At 47.1% G+C, this 21,714-nt stretch overlaps 1 protein-coding gene and 2 long non-coding RNA genes across 8 annotated transcripts; 1 reads left to right on the top strand and 2 right to left on the bottom strand.

Annotated features, from left to right (window-relative positions):
• Positions 1 to 11,312: 11,312 nt before the first annotated feature.
• On the top strand, positions 11,313 to 12,359 carry LOC139024963 (uncharacterized). 4 transcript variants are annotated; one of them, XR_011476361.1, is made up of 5 exons: positions 11,313 to 11,590; positions 11,684 to 11,900; positions 11,995 to 12,024; positions 12,070 to 12,156; positions 12,340 to 12,359. It is a non-coding gene; the product is annotated as an uncharacterized lncRNA (long non-coding RNA). The 4 variants fall into 4 exon arrangements; XR_011476359.1 differs by having other exon boundaries at positions 11,995 to 12,029; positions 12,123 to 12,156; XR_011476360.1 differs by lacking the exon at positions 12,340 to 12,359 and adding an exon at positions 12,295 to 12,314.
• Positions 11,736 to 12,227, bottom strand: LOC139024964 (uncharacterized). Of its 3 annotated transcripts, none has more exons than XR_011476365.1 (2): positions 12,191 to 12,227; positions 11,736 to 11,861 (listed from the first exon to the last, which is right to left on the bottom strand). It is a non-coding gene; the product is annotated as an uncharacterized lncRNA (long non-coding RNA). The 3 variants fall into 3 exon arrangements; XR_011476363.1 differs by lacking the exon at positions 12,191 to 12,227 and adding an exon at positions 12,004 to 12,179; XR_011476364.1 differs by lacking the exon at positions 12,191 to 12,227 and adding an exon at positions 11,908 to 11,960.
• A 34-nt stretch (positions 12,360 to 12,393) lies between the features above and the next one.
• On the bottom strand, positions 12,394 to 18,366 carry LOC112072903 (complement C1q subcomponent subunit C-like). The gene is given in 7 exon segments (XM_070439968.1): positions 12,394 to 12,423; positions 13,710 to 13,780; positions 13,783 to 13,841; positions 17,425 to 17,719; positions 17,799 to 17,888; positions 17,891 to 17,986; positions 18,282 to 18,366. Coding segments are annotated over 6 exon segments (621 nt in total). The 5' UTR covers positions 17,967 to 17,986; positions 18,282 to 18,366.
• Positions 18,367 to 21,714: the final 3,348 nt, after the last annotated feature.

Here is a 21,714-nt window from a genome sequence, read left to right as displayed (position 1 = left end):
CACACACACACACACCACCACACACACACACACACACACCACACACACCACACACAACAAACACACACACACAACCAACACAACACACACACACACACATTATGTCAGACTCAACCCTGTTTGGAGCCAGAACAGATAGGACACACTGCTACAGTTATAATTGCGTTTATAGATTATGTCAGTGTCATACACCTGTGCTCATGAATAAGTATACTGTCAGTGTTCAGTTAGCCACCCTGTGTTCGATTAAGGTCATTACTGTCAGTGTTCAGTAGCCACCCTGATGCTTCATGAATAAGGTCATTACAGTCAGTGTTCAGTAGCCACCTGTGCTTCATGAATGACAGGTTCATTGATAAGTGTTCAGTTAGGCCACCTGTGCTTCATAGAATACAGGTCATTACTGTCAGTGTTCAGTTAGCCACCCTGTGCTTCATTGAATACAGTATTACTGTCAGTGTTCAGTTAGCGTCCACCCTGGCTTCTATGAATACGTCATAATACAGTGTTCAGTTAGCCACCCTGTGCTTCATGAATACAGGTCTTACTTCATGTTCGTTGACCTTGCTCATGTAGGTTAACAGTTCTAGCACCTGTGCTTCATGAATACGGTCATTACTTGTCAGTGTTCAGTTAGACCCTGTGCTTATGAATACAGGTCTGATTACATGTCAGTGTTTCAGTAGCACACCCTGTTCATGAATAAGGTCATTACTGTCAGTGTTCAGTAGCCACCCGTGCTTCATTAATACAGGTCTTACTGTCAGTGTTCAGGTAGCACCCTGTGCTTCATGAATCAGGTCGTAATACGTGTTCAGTTAGCCACCCTGTGCTTCATGAATACAGTCGATTACTCAGTGTTCAGTTAGCCACCCTGTGTTCATGAATACAGGTATTACTGTCAGTGTTTCAGTTAGCCACCCTGCTGCTTCATGAATACAGGTCATTACTGGCAGTGTTCAGTTAGCACCCTGTGCTTCATGAATACAGGTTACTACATGTGTTAGTTAGCCACTGTTGCTTCATGAATACAGGTCATTACTGTAGTTTCAGTTAGCCACCTGTGCTTCATGAATACAGGTCATTACTGTCAGTGTTCAGTTAGCACCTCTGTGCTTCATGAATACAGTATTACATACAGTGTTCAGTTAGCCACCCTGTGCTTCATGAATACAGGTCATTACTGTAGTGTTCAGTTACCACCTGTGCTTCATGAATACAGGTCATTACTGTCAGTGTCAGTTAGCCACCTGTGCTTCATGAATAAAGTCATTACTGTCAGTGTTCAGTTAGCCACCTGTGCTTCATGAATACAGGTCATTATGTCAGTGTCAGTTAGCCACCCTGTGCTTCATGAATACAGGTCATTACTGTCAGTGTTCATTAGCCACCCTGTGCTTCATGAATACAGGTCATTACTGTCAGTGTTCAGTTAGCCACCCTGTGCTTCATGAATAAGCTCATTACATACAGTGTCAGTTAGCCACCCTGTGCTTCATGAATACAGGTCATTACTGCAGTGTTCATTAGCCACCTGTGCTTCATGAATACAGTCATTACTGTCAGTGTTCAGTTAGCCACCCTGTGCTTCATGAATACAAGTCATTACTGTCAGTGTTCAGTTAGCCACCCTGTGCTTCATGAATACAGGTCATTACTGTCAGTGTTCATTAGCACCCTGTGCTTCATGAATACAGGTCATTACTGTCAGTGTTAGTTAGCCACCCTGTGCTTCATGAATACAGTTTTCTGTCAGTGTTCAGTTATGCCACCCTGTGCTTATGAATACAAGTCATTACTGTCAGTGTTCAGTTAGCCACCCTGTGCTTCATGAATAGGTCATTACTGTCAGTGTTCAGTTAGCCACCCTGTGCTTCATGAATACAGGTCATTACTGTCAGTGTTCAGTTACCACTGTGGCTCATGAATAAAGTCATTACTGTCAGTGTGTAGTTATCCTTCTCATTAAATACCATCATATATGTTCCGTGTCTGCCAGCCTCTGACGGGGGTCTGTAGTTGGTGGTTGTACGTTGTGGGTCGTAGTTTTCAGATGTCTGTGAGCTCCTTAGAGGCTCCAAGAGTGTAGTCTTTCTGGAGACAACGACAGACAGACTGACTGATACGGAGAGAGAGTGATGAACGGTGAGACTGATTTACAGACGGACTGATGGAGGAGAGAGAGACACTGAGAGAAGCTCAGCTGAAAGAGGAAGAGGACAGTCACATCGAACACTGCACGATCACAACAAAAATGTCCCATAATTAACACCCCCCGTCATTCTGTCCTTCTCAAGCACTTCTGTCTCCCTGGTTCTCTCCCCCCCCCCAACCCCCCATCTGTCTTCCTGGTTCCTCTTACTGGACGAGGAACAGGGAAGAGCTCCTGAGGTCAGAGTGTTCTGGATCCTAAATGGCACCCAATCCGTTTGAGTGCAGGACTTTAGACCAGGGCCCATAGAGCTGTAGTGAATGGATGCATTGGGGACACGCCTGTGTGTTCTGACTACTGTGCTGTTATGTGTTTCATTTATGATTGCTTCCTCTTTGTAATGCTGCTGATGTTGTGACAAAGACCTCTGACTGCCGTTCGACTGACCTCTGAACACGAAATCTGACTGCCGTCTCCGACTGACTCTAAACACCTAAACTCTGATGCTGTCTCGGATGACTCTGAACACCGAAATGCTGACTGCGTCTCTGACTGACTCTGACCCGAAACTCTGACCTGCCGTCTCCGACTGACCCTCTAACACCTAAACTCTGACCTGCCGTCTCCGACTGACTCTACAAAACACTCTGAATGAGCTCCGATGAACCTCTAAACACACTGACTGCGTTCCGATGACCTCTGAAAAATCTGACTGCGTCTCCGACTGACCCTCTAAACACCTAAACTTGACCTGCCGTCTCCGACTGACCTCTAACACGAAACTTGCCCTGCGTCTTCGCTGACCTCTAAACACTCAACTTGACTGCCGTCTCGACTGTACTAACACACCTAAACTCTGACCTGCCGTCTCCGACTGACCCTCTAAACACTAAACTCTGACCTGCCGTCTCCACTGACCTTAAAACTAAACTCTGACCTGCCGTCTCGACTGACCTCTAAACACCTAAACTCTGACCTGCCGTCTCCGACCTGACCCTCTAACCTAAAACTCTGACTGCCGTCTCCGACTGCCATCTAAACACTAAACTCTTGACCTGCCGTCTCCGACTGACCTCTATAACTCCTAAACTCTGACTGCCGTCTCCGACTGACCCTCTGAACTCCCTAAAACTCTGACCTGCCGTCTCCGACATGCACTCTCTAACACAACTCTGACCTGCCGTCTCCGATGACCTCTGACTCTAAACTCTGACCTGCCGTCTCGCGATGACCCTCTAAACACCGTAAACTCTGACCTGCCGTCTGCTCGACTGACCTCTGACAACGAAACTCTGACCTGCCGTCTCGACTGACCCTCTAAACACCTAAACTCTGACCTGCCGTCTCCGATGACCTCTAAACACCTAAACTCTGACCTGCCTCTCCCGACTGACCTCTAAACACTAAATCTGACCTGCGTTCCGACGACCTCAAACACTAAACTCTGACCTGCCGTCTCCGACTGACCCTCTAAACACCTAAACTCTGACCTGCCGTCTCCACTGACCTCTGAACACTAAAACTCTGACCTGCCGTCTCCGACTGACCTCTAAACACCTAAAATCTGACCTGCCGTCTCCGACTGACCTCTAAACAAAAAACTCGACCTGTCGTCTCCGATGACCTCTGAACTCCTAAACTCTGACCTGCCGTCTCCGACTGACCTCTGAACACCTAAACTCTGACCTGCCGTCTCCTACTGACCCTTTGGAGAGTCACCTTCATCAAGACTAAGAAACACCCCTAGTCCTCCTTCTCTTCTGCTCCTCCTCCTCTCCTCCTTCTCCGCTTCCTCCACTCCTCCTCTTCTTCTTCCTCCTCTTCCTCCTCTTCCTCCTCCTCCTCCTGGTACCTCCTCCTATTCCTCCTCCTCTTCTTCCTGCTCCTCCTACTCTTCCTCCTCGTCCTGCTCCTCTTCCTCCTCACCCTCCTCCTGCTCCCTCTTTCTCCTGCTCCTGCTTCTCCTTTTCACCCTCCTCCTCACATTCCTCCTCTTCCTCCTCTTCCTCCTCCTCAATTTAAACTGTATAGTCCTTCAGGGATATCTATTGTTCAGCCAGGAGTCCAAGACATTTCCAGATCCTCTAAACACAGTGGTTGATTTGGGCCGGATAACCCTGAAAGAGAACACTTTGAATTCTCTACTGCTTGACTTCCTGCACCTCTAATAGAATATTAGTTTCCAAAGTTCCAACACCTAAATATAAACAATACTGGCACCCAAAATGAGTACTGTCACCTAGTTCAGTCCAAGTCAAAAGCACAGTGTAGGGGAGAGTGGGGTAATTTGAGCCTAAGGGTTAGTTGTCACCCCTATTTTCTAGGAAACCATACACACAATTATTAATTTGACCAAATATTTAGGAAGAGGTCACCATTTCATGGAGTCTGTGAAGGGAAAAAAACATGGAAAAAAGGTAGGTCCAAAAAACTGATTTTCACCAAGTCTTGTGTTAGAGGTTACATGACGCTTGTATCTAAACCGAAGTAGATCATTGTAAGATTGTTCAATACAGGACCTCAATCAGGGTTTCAGTCAGAATATACAGGACCTCAACCAGGGTTGTAGTCAGAATATACAGGACCAGAAAACTACCCACAACACACAGGTGGGAAAAGGCTACGTAAGTATGGTTCTCGATCAGAGACAACAATAGACAGCTGCCGCTGATTGAGAACCACACCCGGCCAAACACACAGAAATACAAAACATAGAACACACAACATAGAATGCCCACCCCAACTCACGCCCTGACCAACCAAAAATAGAGACATAAAAAGGATCTCTATGGCATGACAGAAGCCCCAAAATCACCCTCCCTGTTTCAGACATAAGGATGGCAGCAAATGTTTTTTGTACATACTTTTGTCACTTCTAGATTAGACTACTGCAATGCTCTACTTTCCAGCTACCTGGATAAAGCACTAAATAAACTTCAGTTAGTGCTAAACACGGCTGCCAGAATCTTGACTAGAACCAAAACATTTTATCATATTACTCCAGTGCTAGCCTCCCTACACTGGCTTCCTGTTAAGGCTAGGGCTGATTTCAAGGTTTTACTGCTAACCTACAAAGCAGTACATGGGCTTGCTCATACGCTACGGTCACAAGATGCAGGCCTCCTTACTGTCCCTAGAATTTCTAAGCAAACAGCTGGAAGCAGGGCTTTCTCCTATAGAGCTCAATTTTTATGGAATGGTCTGCCTATCCATTTTAGAGACGCAGACTCGTCTCGACTTTAAGTCTTTATTAAAGACTCATCTCTGAAGAGATGAAGTGGGTCATATGATTGAGTGCAGTCTGGCCCAGGAGTGTGAAGGTGAACGAAAAGGCACTGGAGCGACGAACCGCCCTTGCTGTCTCTGCTTGGCCGGTTCCCCTCTCTCCACTGGGATTCTCTGCCTCTAACCCTATTACAGGGGCTGAGTCACTGGCTTACTGGTGCTCTTTCATGCTGTCCCTAGGAGGGGTGAGTCACTTACATTTACATTTACATTTAAGTCATTTAGCAGACGCTCTTATCCAGAGCGACTTACAAATTGGTGCATTCACCTTATGATATCCAGTGGAACAACCACTTTACAATAGTGCGTCTAACTCTTTTAAGGGGGGGGGGGMGGTTAGAAGGATTACTTTATCCTATCCTAGGTATTCCTTAAAGAGGTGGGGTCAACCCACTTGGGTGGGTTGAGTCACTGACGTGATCTTCCTGTCCGGGTTGGCGCCTCCCTCGGGTCCGTGCCGTGGGGGAGGTCTTTGTGGGCTATATTCAACCTTGTCTCAGGGTAGTAGGTTGGTGGTTGAAGATATCCCTCTAGTGGTGTGGGGGCTGTGCCTTGGCAATGTGGGTGGGGTTATATCCTGCCTGTTTGGCCCTGTCCGGGGGTATCATCGGATGGGGCCACAGTGCCTCCCGACCCCTCCTGTCTCAGCCTCCAGTATTTATGCTGCAACAGTTTATGTGTCGGGGGGCTAGGGTTAGTCTGTTATATCTGGAATATTTCTCGTGTCTTATCCAGTGTCCTGTGTGTATTCATGTATGCTCCCTCTAATTCTTTCTATCTTTTTCTCTCTCTCTCTCTCTTTCTCTCTCTCTTCTCTCGGAGGACCTGAGCCCTAGGACCATGCCTCAGGACTACCTGGCCTGATGACTCCTTGCTGTCCCCAGTCCACCTGGTCATGCTGCTGCTCCAGTTTCAACTGTTCTGCCTGCGGCTATGGAACCCTGACCTGTTCACTGGATGTGCTACCTTGTCCCGGACCTGCTGTTTTGGACTCTCTACCACACCTGCTGTCTCTAACTCTGAATGATCGGCTATGAAAAGCCAACTGACATTTACTCCTGAGGTGCTGACCTGTTGCACCCTCTACAACCCTGTGATTATTATTGGCTGACACTGCTGGTCATCTATGGTCATCTATCTAACATTTGGACATCTTGGCCATGTTCTGTTATAATCTCCACCCAGCACAGCCAGAAGAGGACTGGCCACACCTCAGAACCTGGTTCCTCTCTAGGTTTCTTCCTAACCACCGTGCTTCTACATCTGCAGTGCTAGCTGTCTGGGGTTTTACGCTGGGTTTCTGTACTGCACTTTGTGACATCGGCTGTAAAAAGGGCTTTATGAATCAATTTTATGAATCAATTTGATTGATTGATTGCATTTTAATGTTGGACATATCTTGTTCCTAACTTGTTTGATGAGATTATTCAAGATTTTCTCAGGGGACTCCAAATGGAGCCACGACCCGAAGTTTGGGAACCACTGTACTAACCTCTCTCTCTCTCCCTCCTCTGCTTCCCCCTGCATGCATTGCAGCCTGCCTCAGCCTCACCGCTAAGCACAACATCTCTGTCTGTCTCTCCTAAAGCAAATTATTAGTAGAACTTAACGGCGTAAATTCTGCTGAAGGACGTTTTTTGACGTCAGCTTCTTACTTCATCCTTCTAGTTGGTTAAATAATACGAGAGGTCAGAGGCCTTCAGCATTGGTTAGTGCTGTCTAGGTTCCTTGGGATGTCCCTACCCTAAACCTAACCCTTACCCTTACCCTAACCATAAACTTTACAATTTTAAATGTCTACTTCAATGGGACGTCCCAAGGATTCAGAAAAGCATGTACCCTTCAACGTTATTGCAATAGAAGTCTCTGCCAGCAGCTAGCTACCTGACTGACTATAAACAACTATTTACCAGTCGTGCACTCATTCTCCGACAGTCATATTTATTTTTTAACTCACCGGCATTATTACGACCAGGAATATGACTTTCCCGATCGAATCCTTTGTTCGTACCCCCCGGGGCAATTGAACTGATTCCTGAGGCTGATCGAATCCTTTGTTCGTACCCCCCAGGGCAATTGAACTGATTCCTGAGGCTGATCAAAAGGTACTCTGAGTGGACTTCTAGTCCGACTCAAGAGGCGTGTACACCACCCACCGCTTCCGAGTATATTACTCACTAATGTTCATTCTCTGGATAATAAAGTTGACGAGCTCAGGGCGAGGATCTCCTTCCAGAGAGACATCAGGGATTGTAACGTACTCTGTTTCACGGAAACATGGCTCTCTCGGGAAATACTGTCTGAGTCCGTACAGCCAGCTGGGTTCTCAGTTCATCTCACAGACAGGAATAAACATCTCTCCGGGAAGAAGAAGGGCAGGTGTGTATGTTTCATGATTAACAACTCATGGTGTGATTGTGATAACATACAGGAACTCAAGTCCTTTTGTTCACCCAATTTAGAATACCTCACAATCAAATGCCGACCGTATTACCTCCCAAGATAATTCTCTTCGGTTATAGTCATAGCCGGGTATATTGCCCCTCAAGCCGACACCACGACGGCCCTCAAAGAACATTTCTGTACTTTATGCAAACTGGAAACCATATATCCTGAGGCCGCATTTATTGTAGCTGGGGATTTTAACACGGCAAATTTGAGAAAAACGCTATCGAAGTTCTATCAACACATTGACTGCAATGCAAAATATCAGTATAGAGACAAAGTGGATTCGCAATTCAATGGCTCAGACACGAGACGTATGTGGCAGGGTCTACAGACAATCACGGACTACAAAAGGAAAACCAGCCAAGTTATGGACACAGACGTCTTGCTTCTGGACAAGCTAAACACCTTCTTCGAACCGCTTTGAGGATAACACAGTACCAGCCGCGTCCTCAGGACATGCGCAGACCAACAAGCTTGAGTGTTTACAGACATACTCAATCTCTCCCTGTCCCAGTCTGCTGTCCCCACATGCTTCAAGATGTCTACCACTGTTCCTGTACCTAAGAAAGCAAAGGTAACGGAACTAAATGACTATGGTCCCATAGCACTCACATCTGTCATCATCAAGTGCTTTGAGAGACTAGTCAAGGATCATATCACCTTTACATTACCTGAAACCCTAGACCCATTTCAATTTTCTTACCACCCCAATAGATCCACAGACGATTCAGTCGCCACACTGCAATACCCCATTTAGACAAGAGGAATACCTATTTAAGAATGCTGTTCATTGACTACTCAGCATTCAACACCATAGTACCCTCCAAGCTCATCATTAAGCTTGAGGCCCATGGTCTGAACCCCGCCCTATGCAACTGGGTCCTGACGGACCGCCCCCAGGTGGTGAAGGTAGGAAACAACACCTCCACTTTGCTGATCCTCAACACTGGGGCCCCACAAGGATGCATGCTCAGCCCCCTCCTGTACTCTCTGTTCACCCACAACTGCGTGGTCATGCACGCCTCCAACTCAATCAGCAAGTTTGCAGATGACACAACAGTAGTAGGCCTGATTACCAGCACTCGGAGTGTAGTGCCAGGCAATAACCTTTCACCCAATGTCTACAAAATAATGGAGCTGATCGTGGACTTCAAGAAACAGCAGAGGGAGCACCCCCCTATCCACATCGACGAGACCACAGTGGAGAAGGTGGAAAGCTTTAAGTTCCTAAGCGTACACATCACTGACAAACTGAAATGGTCCATCCACACAGACAGTGTGGTGAAGAAGGCACAAAAGCGCCTCTTCAACCTCAGGAGGCTGAAGAAATTTGGCTTGGCACCTAAAACCCTCACAAAATGTTACAGTTGCACAATTGAGAGCATCTTGTTGGGCTGTATCACCACCTGGTATGGCAACTGCACTTCCTGCAACCGCATGGCTCTCAGAGGGTAGTGAGGTCTGCACAACACATCACTGGGGGCAAACTACCTGCCCTCCAGGACACCTACAGCACCCGATGTTACAAGAAGGCCAAAAAGATAATCAAGGACAACAACTACTCGAGCCACTGCCTGTTCACCCCGTTATCATCTAGAAAGCGAGGTCAGTACAGCTGCATCAAAGCGGGAACCGAGAGACTGAAAAACAGCTTCTATCTCAAGGCCATCAGACTGTTAAATAGCCATCACTAGCACATTAGAGGCTGCTGCCCAATATACATAGACTCGAAATCACTGGTCACTTTAATAATGGAATACTAGTCACTTTAATAATGTTTACATATTTTGCATTACTCATCTCATTTGTATATACTGTATTCTATCATATTCTACTGTATCTTAGTCTATGTATTACTCATCTCATATGTATATACTGTATTCTATCCTATTCTACTGTATCCTAGTCTATGTATTACTCATCTCATATGTATATACTGTATTNTAGTCTATGTATTACTCATCTCATATGTATATACTGTATTATATCCTATTCTACTGTATCCTAGTCTATGTATTACTCATCTCATATATATACAGTGTATTCTATCCTATTCTACTGTATCTGAGTCTATGTATTACTCATCTCATATGTATATACTGTATTCTATCCTATTCTACTGTATCTTAGTCTATGTATTACTCATCTCATGTATATATACTGTATTCTACTGTATCCTAGTCTATGTATTACTCATATCATGTATATATACACTGTATTCTATACTATTCTACTGTATCCTAGTCTATGCCACTCTGAAATTGCTCATCCAAATATGTATATATTCTTAATTCCATTCCTTTACATTGGATTTGTGTGTATTGTGAACATTGTTGTGAAATTGTTATATATTACTTGTTAGATATTACTATACTGATGGAGCTAGGTATTACTATACTGTATTACTATACTAGTTGTTACTGCACTGTTGGAGATAGGAACACAAGCATTTAGTTAGATATTACTGCACTGTTGGAGATAGGAACACAAGCATTTAGCTAGATATTACTATACTGTTGGAGATAGGAACACAAGCATTTAGCTAGATATTACTATACTGTTGGAGATAGGAACACAAGCATTTAGCTCCACCCTCAATAACATCTGCTAAACACGTTTATGTGACAAATACAATTTGATTTGATTTTTTGCACCTCTCGCAATCACTGTCAGCCGTCGAACAGCTTCTCTAGTTTTGCTCACTTCTAAAGTAGTGCACTATATAGGGAGTAGGGGCCATAGGGCTCTGGTCTAAAGTAGTGCACTATATAGGGAGTAGGGGCCATAGGCTCTGGTCTAAAGTAGTGCACTATATAGGGAGTAGGGGCCATAGGGCTCTGGTCTAAGGTAGTACGCTATATAGGGAATAGGGTGCCATAGGGCCCTGGTCTAAAGTAGTGCACTATATAGGGAGTAGGGGCCATAGGCTCTGGTCTAAAGTAGTGCACTATATAGGGAATAGGGTTCCATAGGGCCCTGGTCTAAAGTAGTGCACTATATAGGGAATAGGGTGCCATTCGAAACACAGCATCGTGGATTGCAGGGTTGGAACAATTCTATTTCAATTCCAGTCAATTCAGGAAGTACGCTGAAATCACAATACCAATTCTGTTGAATGGTTTAAAATGAGGAAACTTTCTGAATTTACTGGAATTTAAATGTATTTGACCCAACCCAACCCTGGTGAAGATACCAACGGTAACCAAGGAGATTGTTCCTGTTCAGCTTAAAAACACAGTTGACCTTGATTCATTTAATCAAAATGCCTTTACAGTGATGGATAATAACACCAAAACTCATGAGTTAAAACGCCTTTATTGTTCAAAACAGAATAATATAAGTACATTATCAAGTAATTAATTAATTGATTGATTGATTTATTGATTGATTGGATAGATGGAGGGATAGAGAGAGAGAGATATAGTGAGGGTAGAGCAGGAAGCCAGAGAAGAGACTGTTCCCTTCAGGTTAGTGAGGGTAGAGCAGGAAGCCAGAGGAGAGACTGTTCCCTTCAGGTTAGTGAGGGTAGAGGAGGAAGCCAGAGGAGAGACTGTTCCCTTCAGGTTAGTGAGGGTAGAGCAGGAATCCAGAGTAGAGCTGTTCCCTTCAGGTTAGTGAGAGTAGAGCAGGAAGCCAGAGAAGGACTGTTCCCTTCAGGTTAGTGAGGGTAGAGCAGGAAGCCAGAGTATAGACTGTTCCCTTCAGGTTGTGAGAGTAGAGCAGGAAGCCAAGAGTAGGACTGTTCCCTTCAGGTTAGTGAGAGTAGAGTAGGAAGCCATGTAGAGACTGTCCCTTCAGGTTAGTGAGAGTAGAGCAGGAAGCCAGAGAAGAGCGGTTCCCTTCAGGTTAGTGAGAGTAGAGTAGGAAGCCAGAGTAGAGACTGTTCCCTTCAGGTTAGTGAGAGTAGAGTAGGAAGCCAGAGAGAGACTGTTCCCTTCAGGTTAGTGAGGGTAGAGCAGGAAGCCAGAGGAGAGACCTGTTCCCTTCAGTTAGTGAGGGTAGAGTAGGAAGCCGAGTAAGACTGTTCCCTTCAGGTTAGTGGGGTAGAGCAGGAAGCCAGAGGAGAGACTGTTCCTTCAGGTTAGTGAGCGGTAAGAGCAGGAAGCCAGAGGAGAGACTGTTCCCTTCAGGTTAGTGAGGTAGAGTAGGAAGCCAGAGTAGAGACTGTTCCTTCAGTTAGTGAGGGTAGAGCAGGAAGCCAGAGGAGAGATGTTCCCTTCAGCGTTAGTGGAGGTAGAGCAGGAAGCCAGAGGAGAGACTGTTCCCTTCAGGTTAGTGAGATAGAGCAGGAAGCCAGAGGAAGACTGTTCCCTTCAGGTTAGTGAGGGTAGAGCAGGAAGCCGAGAGAGACTGTTCCCTCAGGTTAGTGACAGGTAACGGAAGCCAGAGAGAGAGACTGTTCCCTTCAGATTAGTGAGGGTAGAGCAGGAGCCAGAGAAGAGCTGTTCCCTTAGGTTTCTCCGTCATGCCGTTGAATCGTTGGTCTTCTAACCACCTCCTCGATCCTTTCAAGTACGTAGCCAGACCCCCGAATTCACCTGGAGAGGGGAGTAGAGGGGGAGGAGAGGGAGAGGGGAGGAGAGGGAGAGGGGAGAGGGGAGGAGAGGGAGAGGGAGGAGAGGAGAGGGAGGAGAAAAGAGGAGAGGAAGAGGGCGGAGAGGGAGGAGAGGGAGGAGAAGGAGAGGAGTAGGCGAGGAGAGGAGGGAGGAGAGAAGGAGAGGAGAGAGAGAGGAGAGAGAGGAGGAGAGAGGAGAGGAGAGGAGAGGAGAGGAGAGGAGAGGAGAGAGAGGAGAGGAGAGGAGAGGAGAGGAGAGGAGAGAGAGGAGAGGTTAACATTGTGTTTGTGTGTTTGTGCGTGTGTGTTCTTGCGTGTGTGTGTGTGTGTTTGACTATGTGTGTGTATTGTAGTAGTAACATAGACACTGGATAACATATAAAGACATAAGACAGCTGAACATTAAGTAACGAACCACATGTTCACGTTGATCATGAGACTGTGGTAATGGAGATATACTAAGGGACGTTCTGGCCCTCTTATTTTCTCCATTGTGCTGACAGACTGACCAGACACATGGGCACCTAAAACAATTGGACACACTAGACTTATAGTCTACACATTCCACTAAAAGCACACATACCAGAGAATATGCCTAAAGCAACTGGACACTAATGATAAGAAGAGACATAGAGTCTGCCAATTCCAATAAGGACATACCAGAGAACATGCTGGGCATTGAGTTAAATATAGGCCTATGGATAGATGACATATATTATTTTTAGACAAGCATGGGTCTGGCTACTATTATAATTTAACTGAAAGCAGATAATGGGCATTAGTAGGCGTGAACAAGCAGGAAGCCTGAACTAAAAAAGATAATGATGGCAAAAAGATTAGGGGAGTATGTTTATTTGATTTGCATATGGGGTGGACCCATATGCTATTTTGTGTATAAATGTTGGAGCCGGGGCTGGGAAGAGGGGGTGTTCCGCGGGGTGTGTTCCGCGGGACATGCCAGTTGGCTGTACAGTTGTAATAAAGAGCATGTTTGAATTTACAAGTTCTGATAAGCGTTGTATTTGAAATGATTTTCCACGACAGTATGTGTGGGTTTCTGTGTGTGCGTGTGTGTGTGTGTGTGTGTGTGCGTGTGTTGCTGTGGTGTGTGTGTGTGTGTGTGTGTGTGTGTTATGTATGTGTGTGTGTGTGTGTGTGTGTGTGTTGTGTGTGTGTGTGTGTGTGTGTGTGTGTGTGTGTGTGTGTGTTGTGTGTGTGTGTGTTGTGTTGTGTGTGTGTGTGTGTGTGTGTGTGTGTGTGTGTGTGTACCTGTCTCTTTGTGCCCCCGTACACCAGGTCACAGAAGGAGGCCAGACTGGTTCCATCCAGTTTGAACACCAACAGAGTCTCTCCTCAGACGACGCGTGGTACACAAAGTAGTACGTCCCCGGCACGCGGCACCTACAGCCAGAGAGGATGGATGGATGGACGAACGGACTGACAAGCTGACTGACTGACTGACTGATGACTGACTGACTGACTGGCTAGCTGACTGACTGGCTGACTAGCTGACTGACTGACTAGCTATACTGGCTGGCTAGCTGACTGACTGACTAGCTGACTGACTGACTGACTAGCTGACTGACTGACTAGCTGACTGACTGACTAGCTGACTGACTGTGACTGACGATGACTGGCTGGCTGGCTAGCTGACTGACTGACTGGCTGACTAGCTGACTGGCTGACTAGCTGACTGACTGACTAGCTGACTGACTGACTAGCTGACTGACTGACTGACTGGCTGGCTAGCTGACTGACTGACTGACTGGCTGACTAGCTGACTAGCTGACTGACTGCCTAGCTGACTGGCTGGCTAGCTGACTGACTGACTAGCTGACTGACTGACTGACTGGCTGGCTAGCTGACTGACTGGTTGACTGACTGGCTGACTAGCTGACTGACTGACTGACTAGCTGACTGGCTGACTGACTGACTGACTGACTGACTGACTGGCTGGCTGGCTAGCTGACTGACTGACTAGCTGACTGGCTGGCTAGCTGACTGACTGACTAGCTGACTGACTGACTGGCTGGCTAGCTGACTGACTAGTGACTGACTGACTAGCTGACTGACTGACTGACTAGCTGACTGACTGACTGATGACTGACTGACTGACTAGCTGACTGACTGACTGACTGGCTGACTGACTGGCTGACTAGCTGGCTAGCTGACTGACTGACTGACTGACTGCTGACTGGCTGACTGACTGACTGGCTGACTAGCTGACTGGCTGACTAGCTGACTGACTGACTGACTGACTAGCTGACTCGCTGACTGGCTGACTGACTGACTGACTGCTGACACTGACTGACTGACTGACTGGCTGGCTGACTAGCTGACTGGCTGACTGGTGACTGGCTGACTGACTGACTGACTGACTAGCTGACTGACTGGCTGACTGGCTGACTGGCTGACTGACTGACTGACTAGCTGACTGACTGGCTGACTGGCTGACTGACTAGCTGGCTGACTGACTGACTGACTGACTGACTAGCTGACTGACCTAGCTGGCTGACTGACTGACTGACTGGCTGGCTGACTGACTAGCTGACAGACTGACTGACTAGCTGACTGACTGGCTGACTGGCTGACTGACTAGCTGGCTAACTTACTGACTGACTGACTGACTGACTAGCTGACTGACTAGCTGGTTGACTGACTGACTGACTGACTGACTAGCTGACTGTCTAGCTGACTGACTGACTGAGTAGCTGACGTACTGACTGACTAGCTGATTGGCTGACTAGCTGACTGACTGACTGGCTGACAGACTGACTGACTGGCTAGCTGACTGACTGACTTTCTGACTGACTAGCTGATTGGCTGACAACTGACTGACTGACTTGCTGACTGACTGACTAGCTGATTGACTGACTAGCTGACTGGCTGACTAGCTGATTGACTGACTGACTGACTGACTGGCTGACTAGCACTGGCACAGCCAGAAGAGGACTGGCCACCACTCATAGCCTGGTTCCTCTCTAGGTTTCTTCCTAGGTTTTGGCCTTTCTAGGGAGTTTTTCCTAGCCACCGTGCTTCTACACCTGCATTGCTTGCTGTTTGGGGTTTTAGGCCGGGTTTCTGTACAGCACTTTGAGATATCAGCTGATGTAAGAAGGGCTAAATAAATACATTTTATTTTATTTTATTTGATACCTGTGTCTGTGTGGATGAATGGATATATGTGTGGGTGTGTGCTAATGTGTGGAGAATCAGAGCAGGTGGTCAGTCCAGATTAAGTGTTCAGCAGTCTGATGGCTTGTAGATAGAAACTGTCTCTGAACCTGTTGGTATCAGACCTCGTGCTCCGATACCGTCTGCCCAACGGTAAGGGAGAGAACAGCTTTTGGCTGGGGTGTGCGGGGTCCTTGATGATGCCGGGTGCCTTCCTCGGGCACCGTGTCAAGTAGTTGTCCTGGATGTGTGGGACCATGGTCTTCACCACCCACTGAAGGGCCTTGCAATTGTGGACGGCGCAATTCCTGTACCAGGCTGTGATGCAACTGGTCCGGATGCTCTCGATGGTGCAGCGGTAGTATTTGGAGAGGACCTGGGGCGGCGTGCAGAATATCTTCACCGCCTTAAGAACTAGAGACGCTGTTGCCCCCTCTTGACCAGAGTGGTGGTGTTGTTGGTCCACGTCGTGTCCTCGGTGATGTGGACGCCGAGGAACTTCAAACTGCTGACTCTCTCTACTGCCGTTGATGTGGATCGGGTTCCCTCCTCACTAGTGTGTCCAGTGTGCCTGGCACGCTGGCCTTGATGTGGGCTATGACCAGCCTCTCGAAGAACTTCATGACGACCAGGTCAGCGTGACAGGGAGTGTCTCCTTGAAGCAAGTGGGGACTACAGCCTGGGACAGGGAAAGGTTGAAGATGTCCGAGAAGACGCCAGCCAGCTGGTCAGCACACAATCTGAGGACGCGGCCAGAGATGTCATCTGAGCCGGCAGCTTTGTGAGTATTCACTCTTCTGAGAGTTTTCCTCACGTCAGTCACGGAGAGGGAAAGCACCTGGTTGTCTGGAGCAGCAAGAGTCTTCCTGGATGGCTCGGTATTGTCTGCATCGAAGCACGCATAGAATGTGTTAAACTCGTCTGGGGGGGAGGCTTCGGTGGGCACCACACAGCTCGATTTCTCTTTGCAGTCTGTTATAGTCTGTAGTCCTTGCCACGTGTCGCAAGTCTGAGTTGTCGAACATCAATTCAAGTTTGAGTCTATTGTCTTTTTTGCAGCCCTATTGGATTTGCGGAGCTCGTACCTGCTTGCCTTGTACACGTCGCGAGCGACTTCATTCTGCTGACATTAAATGCTGCGGTACGGGCTCTCAGCATTGAAAGGATATCTCAGACAGTCGGACAAGGCGTACACGACATGATTCTGGCCCTGATTTAACTTTCCTAGACACATTTTTAAGATCCGAGACAAAATCCCAATGTTGTTGCCTACTCGGGCATACAGACAGCACAGAGCAGGTCAGAGATGTTATCTGAGGGCTAAGATCCCCCTCTTTGAGCAGTCCCAGACGGCCCAAAATGTTCAAATGTTTTGATTTTATCGGCATAAAATCTGCAATGCTCTTGTAGTGTGATATATGTAATGACACGTTTTGAGAACAGTGGCCAGCAATAGCCAATGAGAGCTCAGAAGAGAAGCCAGTGAGATGATGCCGTTGTTTTCCAGAATGTGGAGACATGAGTACTATGGGTTGGTATTTGCTTTAGCCAATGTGTCAAATGGTTACAACTCTGATATTCACAAGCAATGATATTCAATTCAAAATGTATTGGCTAGATATTTCAACTTTGTATGGCAAGCGTGAATGTCTGACTCGTCACAGCTCGTTCTAGCTACGTTAAGAGCTTGGTATCGAGAATCGTCAGAACCAAGAGAAGACCTACGTACGTTGGCAAGACAAAACTACAGGATCGTTGTGAGAGCCTCAGCAATGTTAGAATTTAGAAAAGTCGTGTAGCCCGGCGTTACCTGAAGCGTCCCGTCTCTGTGTTGTAGTCCTTGTTAACATCAGTGATGACCGAGGTAAATCTGATGGGGCTGGCCTTCTCTGGAGGGCTGGCGGTGCCTCTGGCCACGCTGAAGGCAGAATGGAGCAGAGACCCTGCCGAGCCCGACTCCCCTGGCTCTCCCTGGGGTCCCTCTGGCCCTGGGGATCCCTTATCTCCTCTCACACCGCTACGACCCAGCTTCCCAACTGCTCCCTTCACACCCGGCTCCCCCTTCTGGCCCCCCTCTGGTCTCTGGCCTGGTCCAGATACAACACCTGGACAAAAGAGGGAACGTTTTGAGATGTGATCATGTACCCTGGAATGTACCTGGTGGGCGGGCGGTGGGGGGTGTACCTGGCACTCCCTTCTCCCCCGTCTCTCCATCTCGTCGCTCCCTTCCTGGTAACCCTGGGAAACCATGCAGTCCACGGCGTCCGCCGATGTACACGTCTCCATGGTAACCAGTTCAGCAGCAGAGCCAATGAGAGCATAGCTCCCATAGCAATGCAAAAACAAGACCATAGCAACCACTGAAGAGAGACCTGGAAAAGAGAGGAGAGAGGAAAGCGTAGAGAGTTGAGAGGAAGAAGAGACGGACAGGAGAAAGTAGAGAGAGGAGAGGAGAGATAAAACGATCAACATCAGCTGAAATCTTGTGTTTTAATTATGTCTACAACACAAAAACCTGTGTATATCCAAGACAGAAAGTCATGCTGATTTAACAACTTTATAAACAAGTTCAGTTCAACTGTTCTGACACAAACTACAGCAGCAGAGGACAGAAGTTAATATATTATCACAGGTTATATCTGGTTATATGTCAAATAAAAGACTTACCTGCAGTAGAGAAGATGCACAATATTGTACAATACTGTATGCTGTGTGATTGTAGTATGAGGAGACGACGGAGAGGAGTGAGAGAGAGAGAAGAGAGAAGAGAGACAGAGAGAGAGAGAGAGAGACAGAGAGAGAGAGAGAGAGAGAGAGAGAGAGAGAGAGAGAGAGAGAGAGAGGGGGGGGGGTGTTATGTCCCAGGAACTGGAACCAAAGCGGAACCTTTGGTCACATCTGCATCCTCAGCAGGTTTCACATCTCCAGGGCCATGGTCACGTGTGGTGTGTGTGTGTACGTGTGTTGTGTTGTGTGTGTGTGTGTGTGTGTGTGTGTGTGTGTGTGTGTGTGTGTGTGTGGTGTGGTGTGTGTGTGTGTGTGTTGTGTGTGTGGTGTGTGTGTGTGTGTGTGTTGTGTGTTGTGTGTGTGTGTGTGTGTGTTGTGTGTGTGTGTGTGTGTGTGTGTGGTGTGTGTGTGTGTGTGAAAAATACCACTCCATTAGGGTTCAAGAGACTGAGGCAGGTCTTCCTCTAACTTTGCTCCTTTCATATTTGTAGATCTGACACACCTGGTCCCTGGCAGTCATACCATAACATGTGCTGATGACAGGGTCAATATAGGATCAATACAGGATCAATAGAACTATGAAAGGAGCAACGTGGTGACTGTGGTTTCTCACCGAGGTTTTGCTTTCTTTTTCTTTATTAACTGTAACATTGTAGAAAGATTGTAGCTTCCATCAATGTAATGCACCATTTCCAACTCCCAATATATTTTTTTGTAAATATATTTTCCTTTATTATGTTCCCTACCACCCTCCCCTAATTGGAGACACTAATGGCTTCTACTTCCATTTTATATATTTATATTTTACATTAGTTATCTTGTTGTTTTAAGTCATCCTTCAGCTCCACTCAACCCTCCCATCTATCTCTGAACACCATCCAGTTGATTGTATTGGCATATATTTTTACACTGTGCTGTGATGCTTCACAAAAGTTCTGAACCTTTCTATTCTCATAGTTTCTACAGATTATAAATGAAAGATAAACATTTTTGCTAAGAGTATTATTATATTATTGATCGATTGACTAGTGACTAGGTTTTCAAATCACCCAGCAGTGCTATTTGCAGAGTTAGTCCAGGTAAATGTTGAAATTCAGCCATTCCTGGACCTTCGACCAAAACAAGTTACATATGGCAGTACCACAAAACATACTGATCTAATGATTCTGTCTCTTCGCAGCGAAAATCTGCAGAGCTGGGATGGTTGTTCTCGTTAAGACACTAACAGCTTACAGACGGTAGGCAATTAAGGTCACAGTTATGAAAACTTAGGACACTAAAGAGGCCTTTCTACTGACTCTGAAAAAAACACCAAAAGAAAGATGCCCAGGGTCCCTGCTCATCTGCGTGAACGTGCCTTAGGCATGCTGCAAGGAGGCATGAGGACTGCAGATGTGGCCAGGGCAATAAATTACAATATCCGTACTGTGAGACGCCTAAGACAGCACTACAGGGAGAAGGGACGGACAGCGGATCATCCTCGCAGTGGCAGACCACGTGTAACAACACCTGCACATGATCGGTACATCCGAACATCACACCTGCGGGGCAGGTACAGGACGGCGGCAACAACTGCCCGAGATACACCAGGAACGCACAATCCCTCCATCAGTACTCAGATGGTCCGCAATAGGCTGAGAGAGGCTGGACTGAGGGCTTGTAGGCCTGTTGTAAGGCAGGTCCTCACCAGACATCACCGGCAACAACGTCGCCTATGGGCACAACCCACCATCGCTGGACTAGACAGAACTGGCAAAAAGTGCTCTTCACTGATGAGTTGTGGTTTTGTCTCACCAGGGGTGATGGTCGAATTCGCGTTTATTGTCGAAGGAATGAGCGTTACACCGAGGCATGTACTCTGGAGCGGGATCGATTTGGAGGTGGAGGGTCCGTCATGGTCTGGGGTGGTGTGTCACAGCATCATCGGACTGAGCTTGTTGTCATTACAGGCAATCTCAATGCTGTGCGTCACGGGGAAGACATCCTCCTCCCTCATGTGGTACCCTTCCTGCAGGCTCATCCTGACATGACCCTCCAGCATGACAATGCCACCAGCCATACTGCTCATTCTGTGTGTGATTTCCTGCAAGACAGGAATGTCAGTGTTCTGCCATGGCCAGCGAAGAGCCCGGATCTCAATCCCATTGAGCACATCTGGGACCTGTTGGATCGGAGGGTGAGGGCTAGGGCCATTCCCCCCAGAAATGTCCGGGAATTTGCAGGTGCCTTGGTGGAAGAGTGGGGTAACATCTCACAGCAAGAACTGGCAAATCTGGTGCAGTCCATGAGGAGAAGATGCACTGCAGTACTTAACGCAGCTGGTGGCTGCGACTGTTACTTTTGATTTTGACCCCCCCGTTGTTCAGGGACACATTATTCAATTTCTGTTAGTCACATGTCTGTGGAACTTGTTCAGTTTATGTCTCAGTTGTTGAATCTTGTTAAGTTGGGAATGACCAGTGAGATATACCTGCTGGAGTGCGTGCTACGGGTGGGTGTTGCTATGGTGACCAGTGAGCTGAGATAAGGTGGGGCTTTACTTAGCAAAGACTTATAGATAACCTGGAGCCAGTGGGTTTGGCGACTAATATGTAGCGAGGGCCAGCCAACGAGAGCATACAGATCGCAGTGGTGGGTAGTATATGGGGCTTTGGTAACGGATGGCACTGTGATAGACTACATCCAGTTTGTTGAGCAGAGAGTTGGAGGCTATTTTGTAAATTACATCGCCGAAGTCAAGGATCGTTAGGATAGTCAGTTTTACGAGGGTATGTTTGGCAGCATGAGTGAAGGATGCTTTGTTGCAAAATTGGAAGCCGATTCTAGATTTAATTTTGGATTGGAGATGCTTAATATGAGTCTGGAAGGAGAGTTTACAGTCTAACCAGACACCTAGGTATTTATAGTCCACATATTCTAAGTCAGAATTGTCCAGAGTAGTGATGCTAGGTGGGTGGGCGGGTGCGGGCAGCGATCGGTTGAAGAGCATGCATTTAGTTTTACTAGCATTTAATAGCAGTTGGAGGCCACGGAGGGAGTGTTGTATGGTGTTGAAGTGAAGTGTTGAAGCTCGTTTGGAGGTTTTTTAACACGGTGTCCAAAGAAGGGCCAGATGTATACAAAATGGTGTCGTCTACGTAGAGGTGGATCAAAGAATCACCCGCAGCAAGAGCGACATCATTGATATATACAGAGAAAAGAGTCGGCCCGAGAATTGAACCCTGTGGCACCCCCATAGAGACTGCCAGAGGTCCGGACAACAGGCCCTCCGATTTGACACACTCAACTCTATCTGAGAAGTAGTTGGTGAACCAGGCGAGGCAGTCATTAGAGAAACTAAGGCTGTTGAGTCTGCCGATATGAGTACGGCGAT

Source organism: Salvelinus sp. IW2-2015, unplaced genomic scaffold, assembly GCF_002910315.2.
Source record: "Salvelinus sp. IW2-2015 unplaced genomic scaffold, ASM291031v2 Un_scaffold2080, whole genome shotgun sequence".
NCBI lineage: Eukaryota > Metazoa > Chordata > Actinopteri > Salmoniformes > Salmonidae > Salvelinus > Salvelinus sp. IW2-2015.
This window is presented reverse-complemented; position numbering and strand designations above follow the sequence as displayed.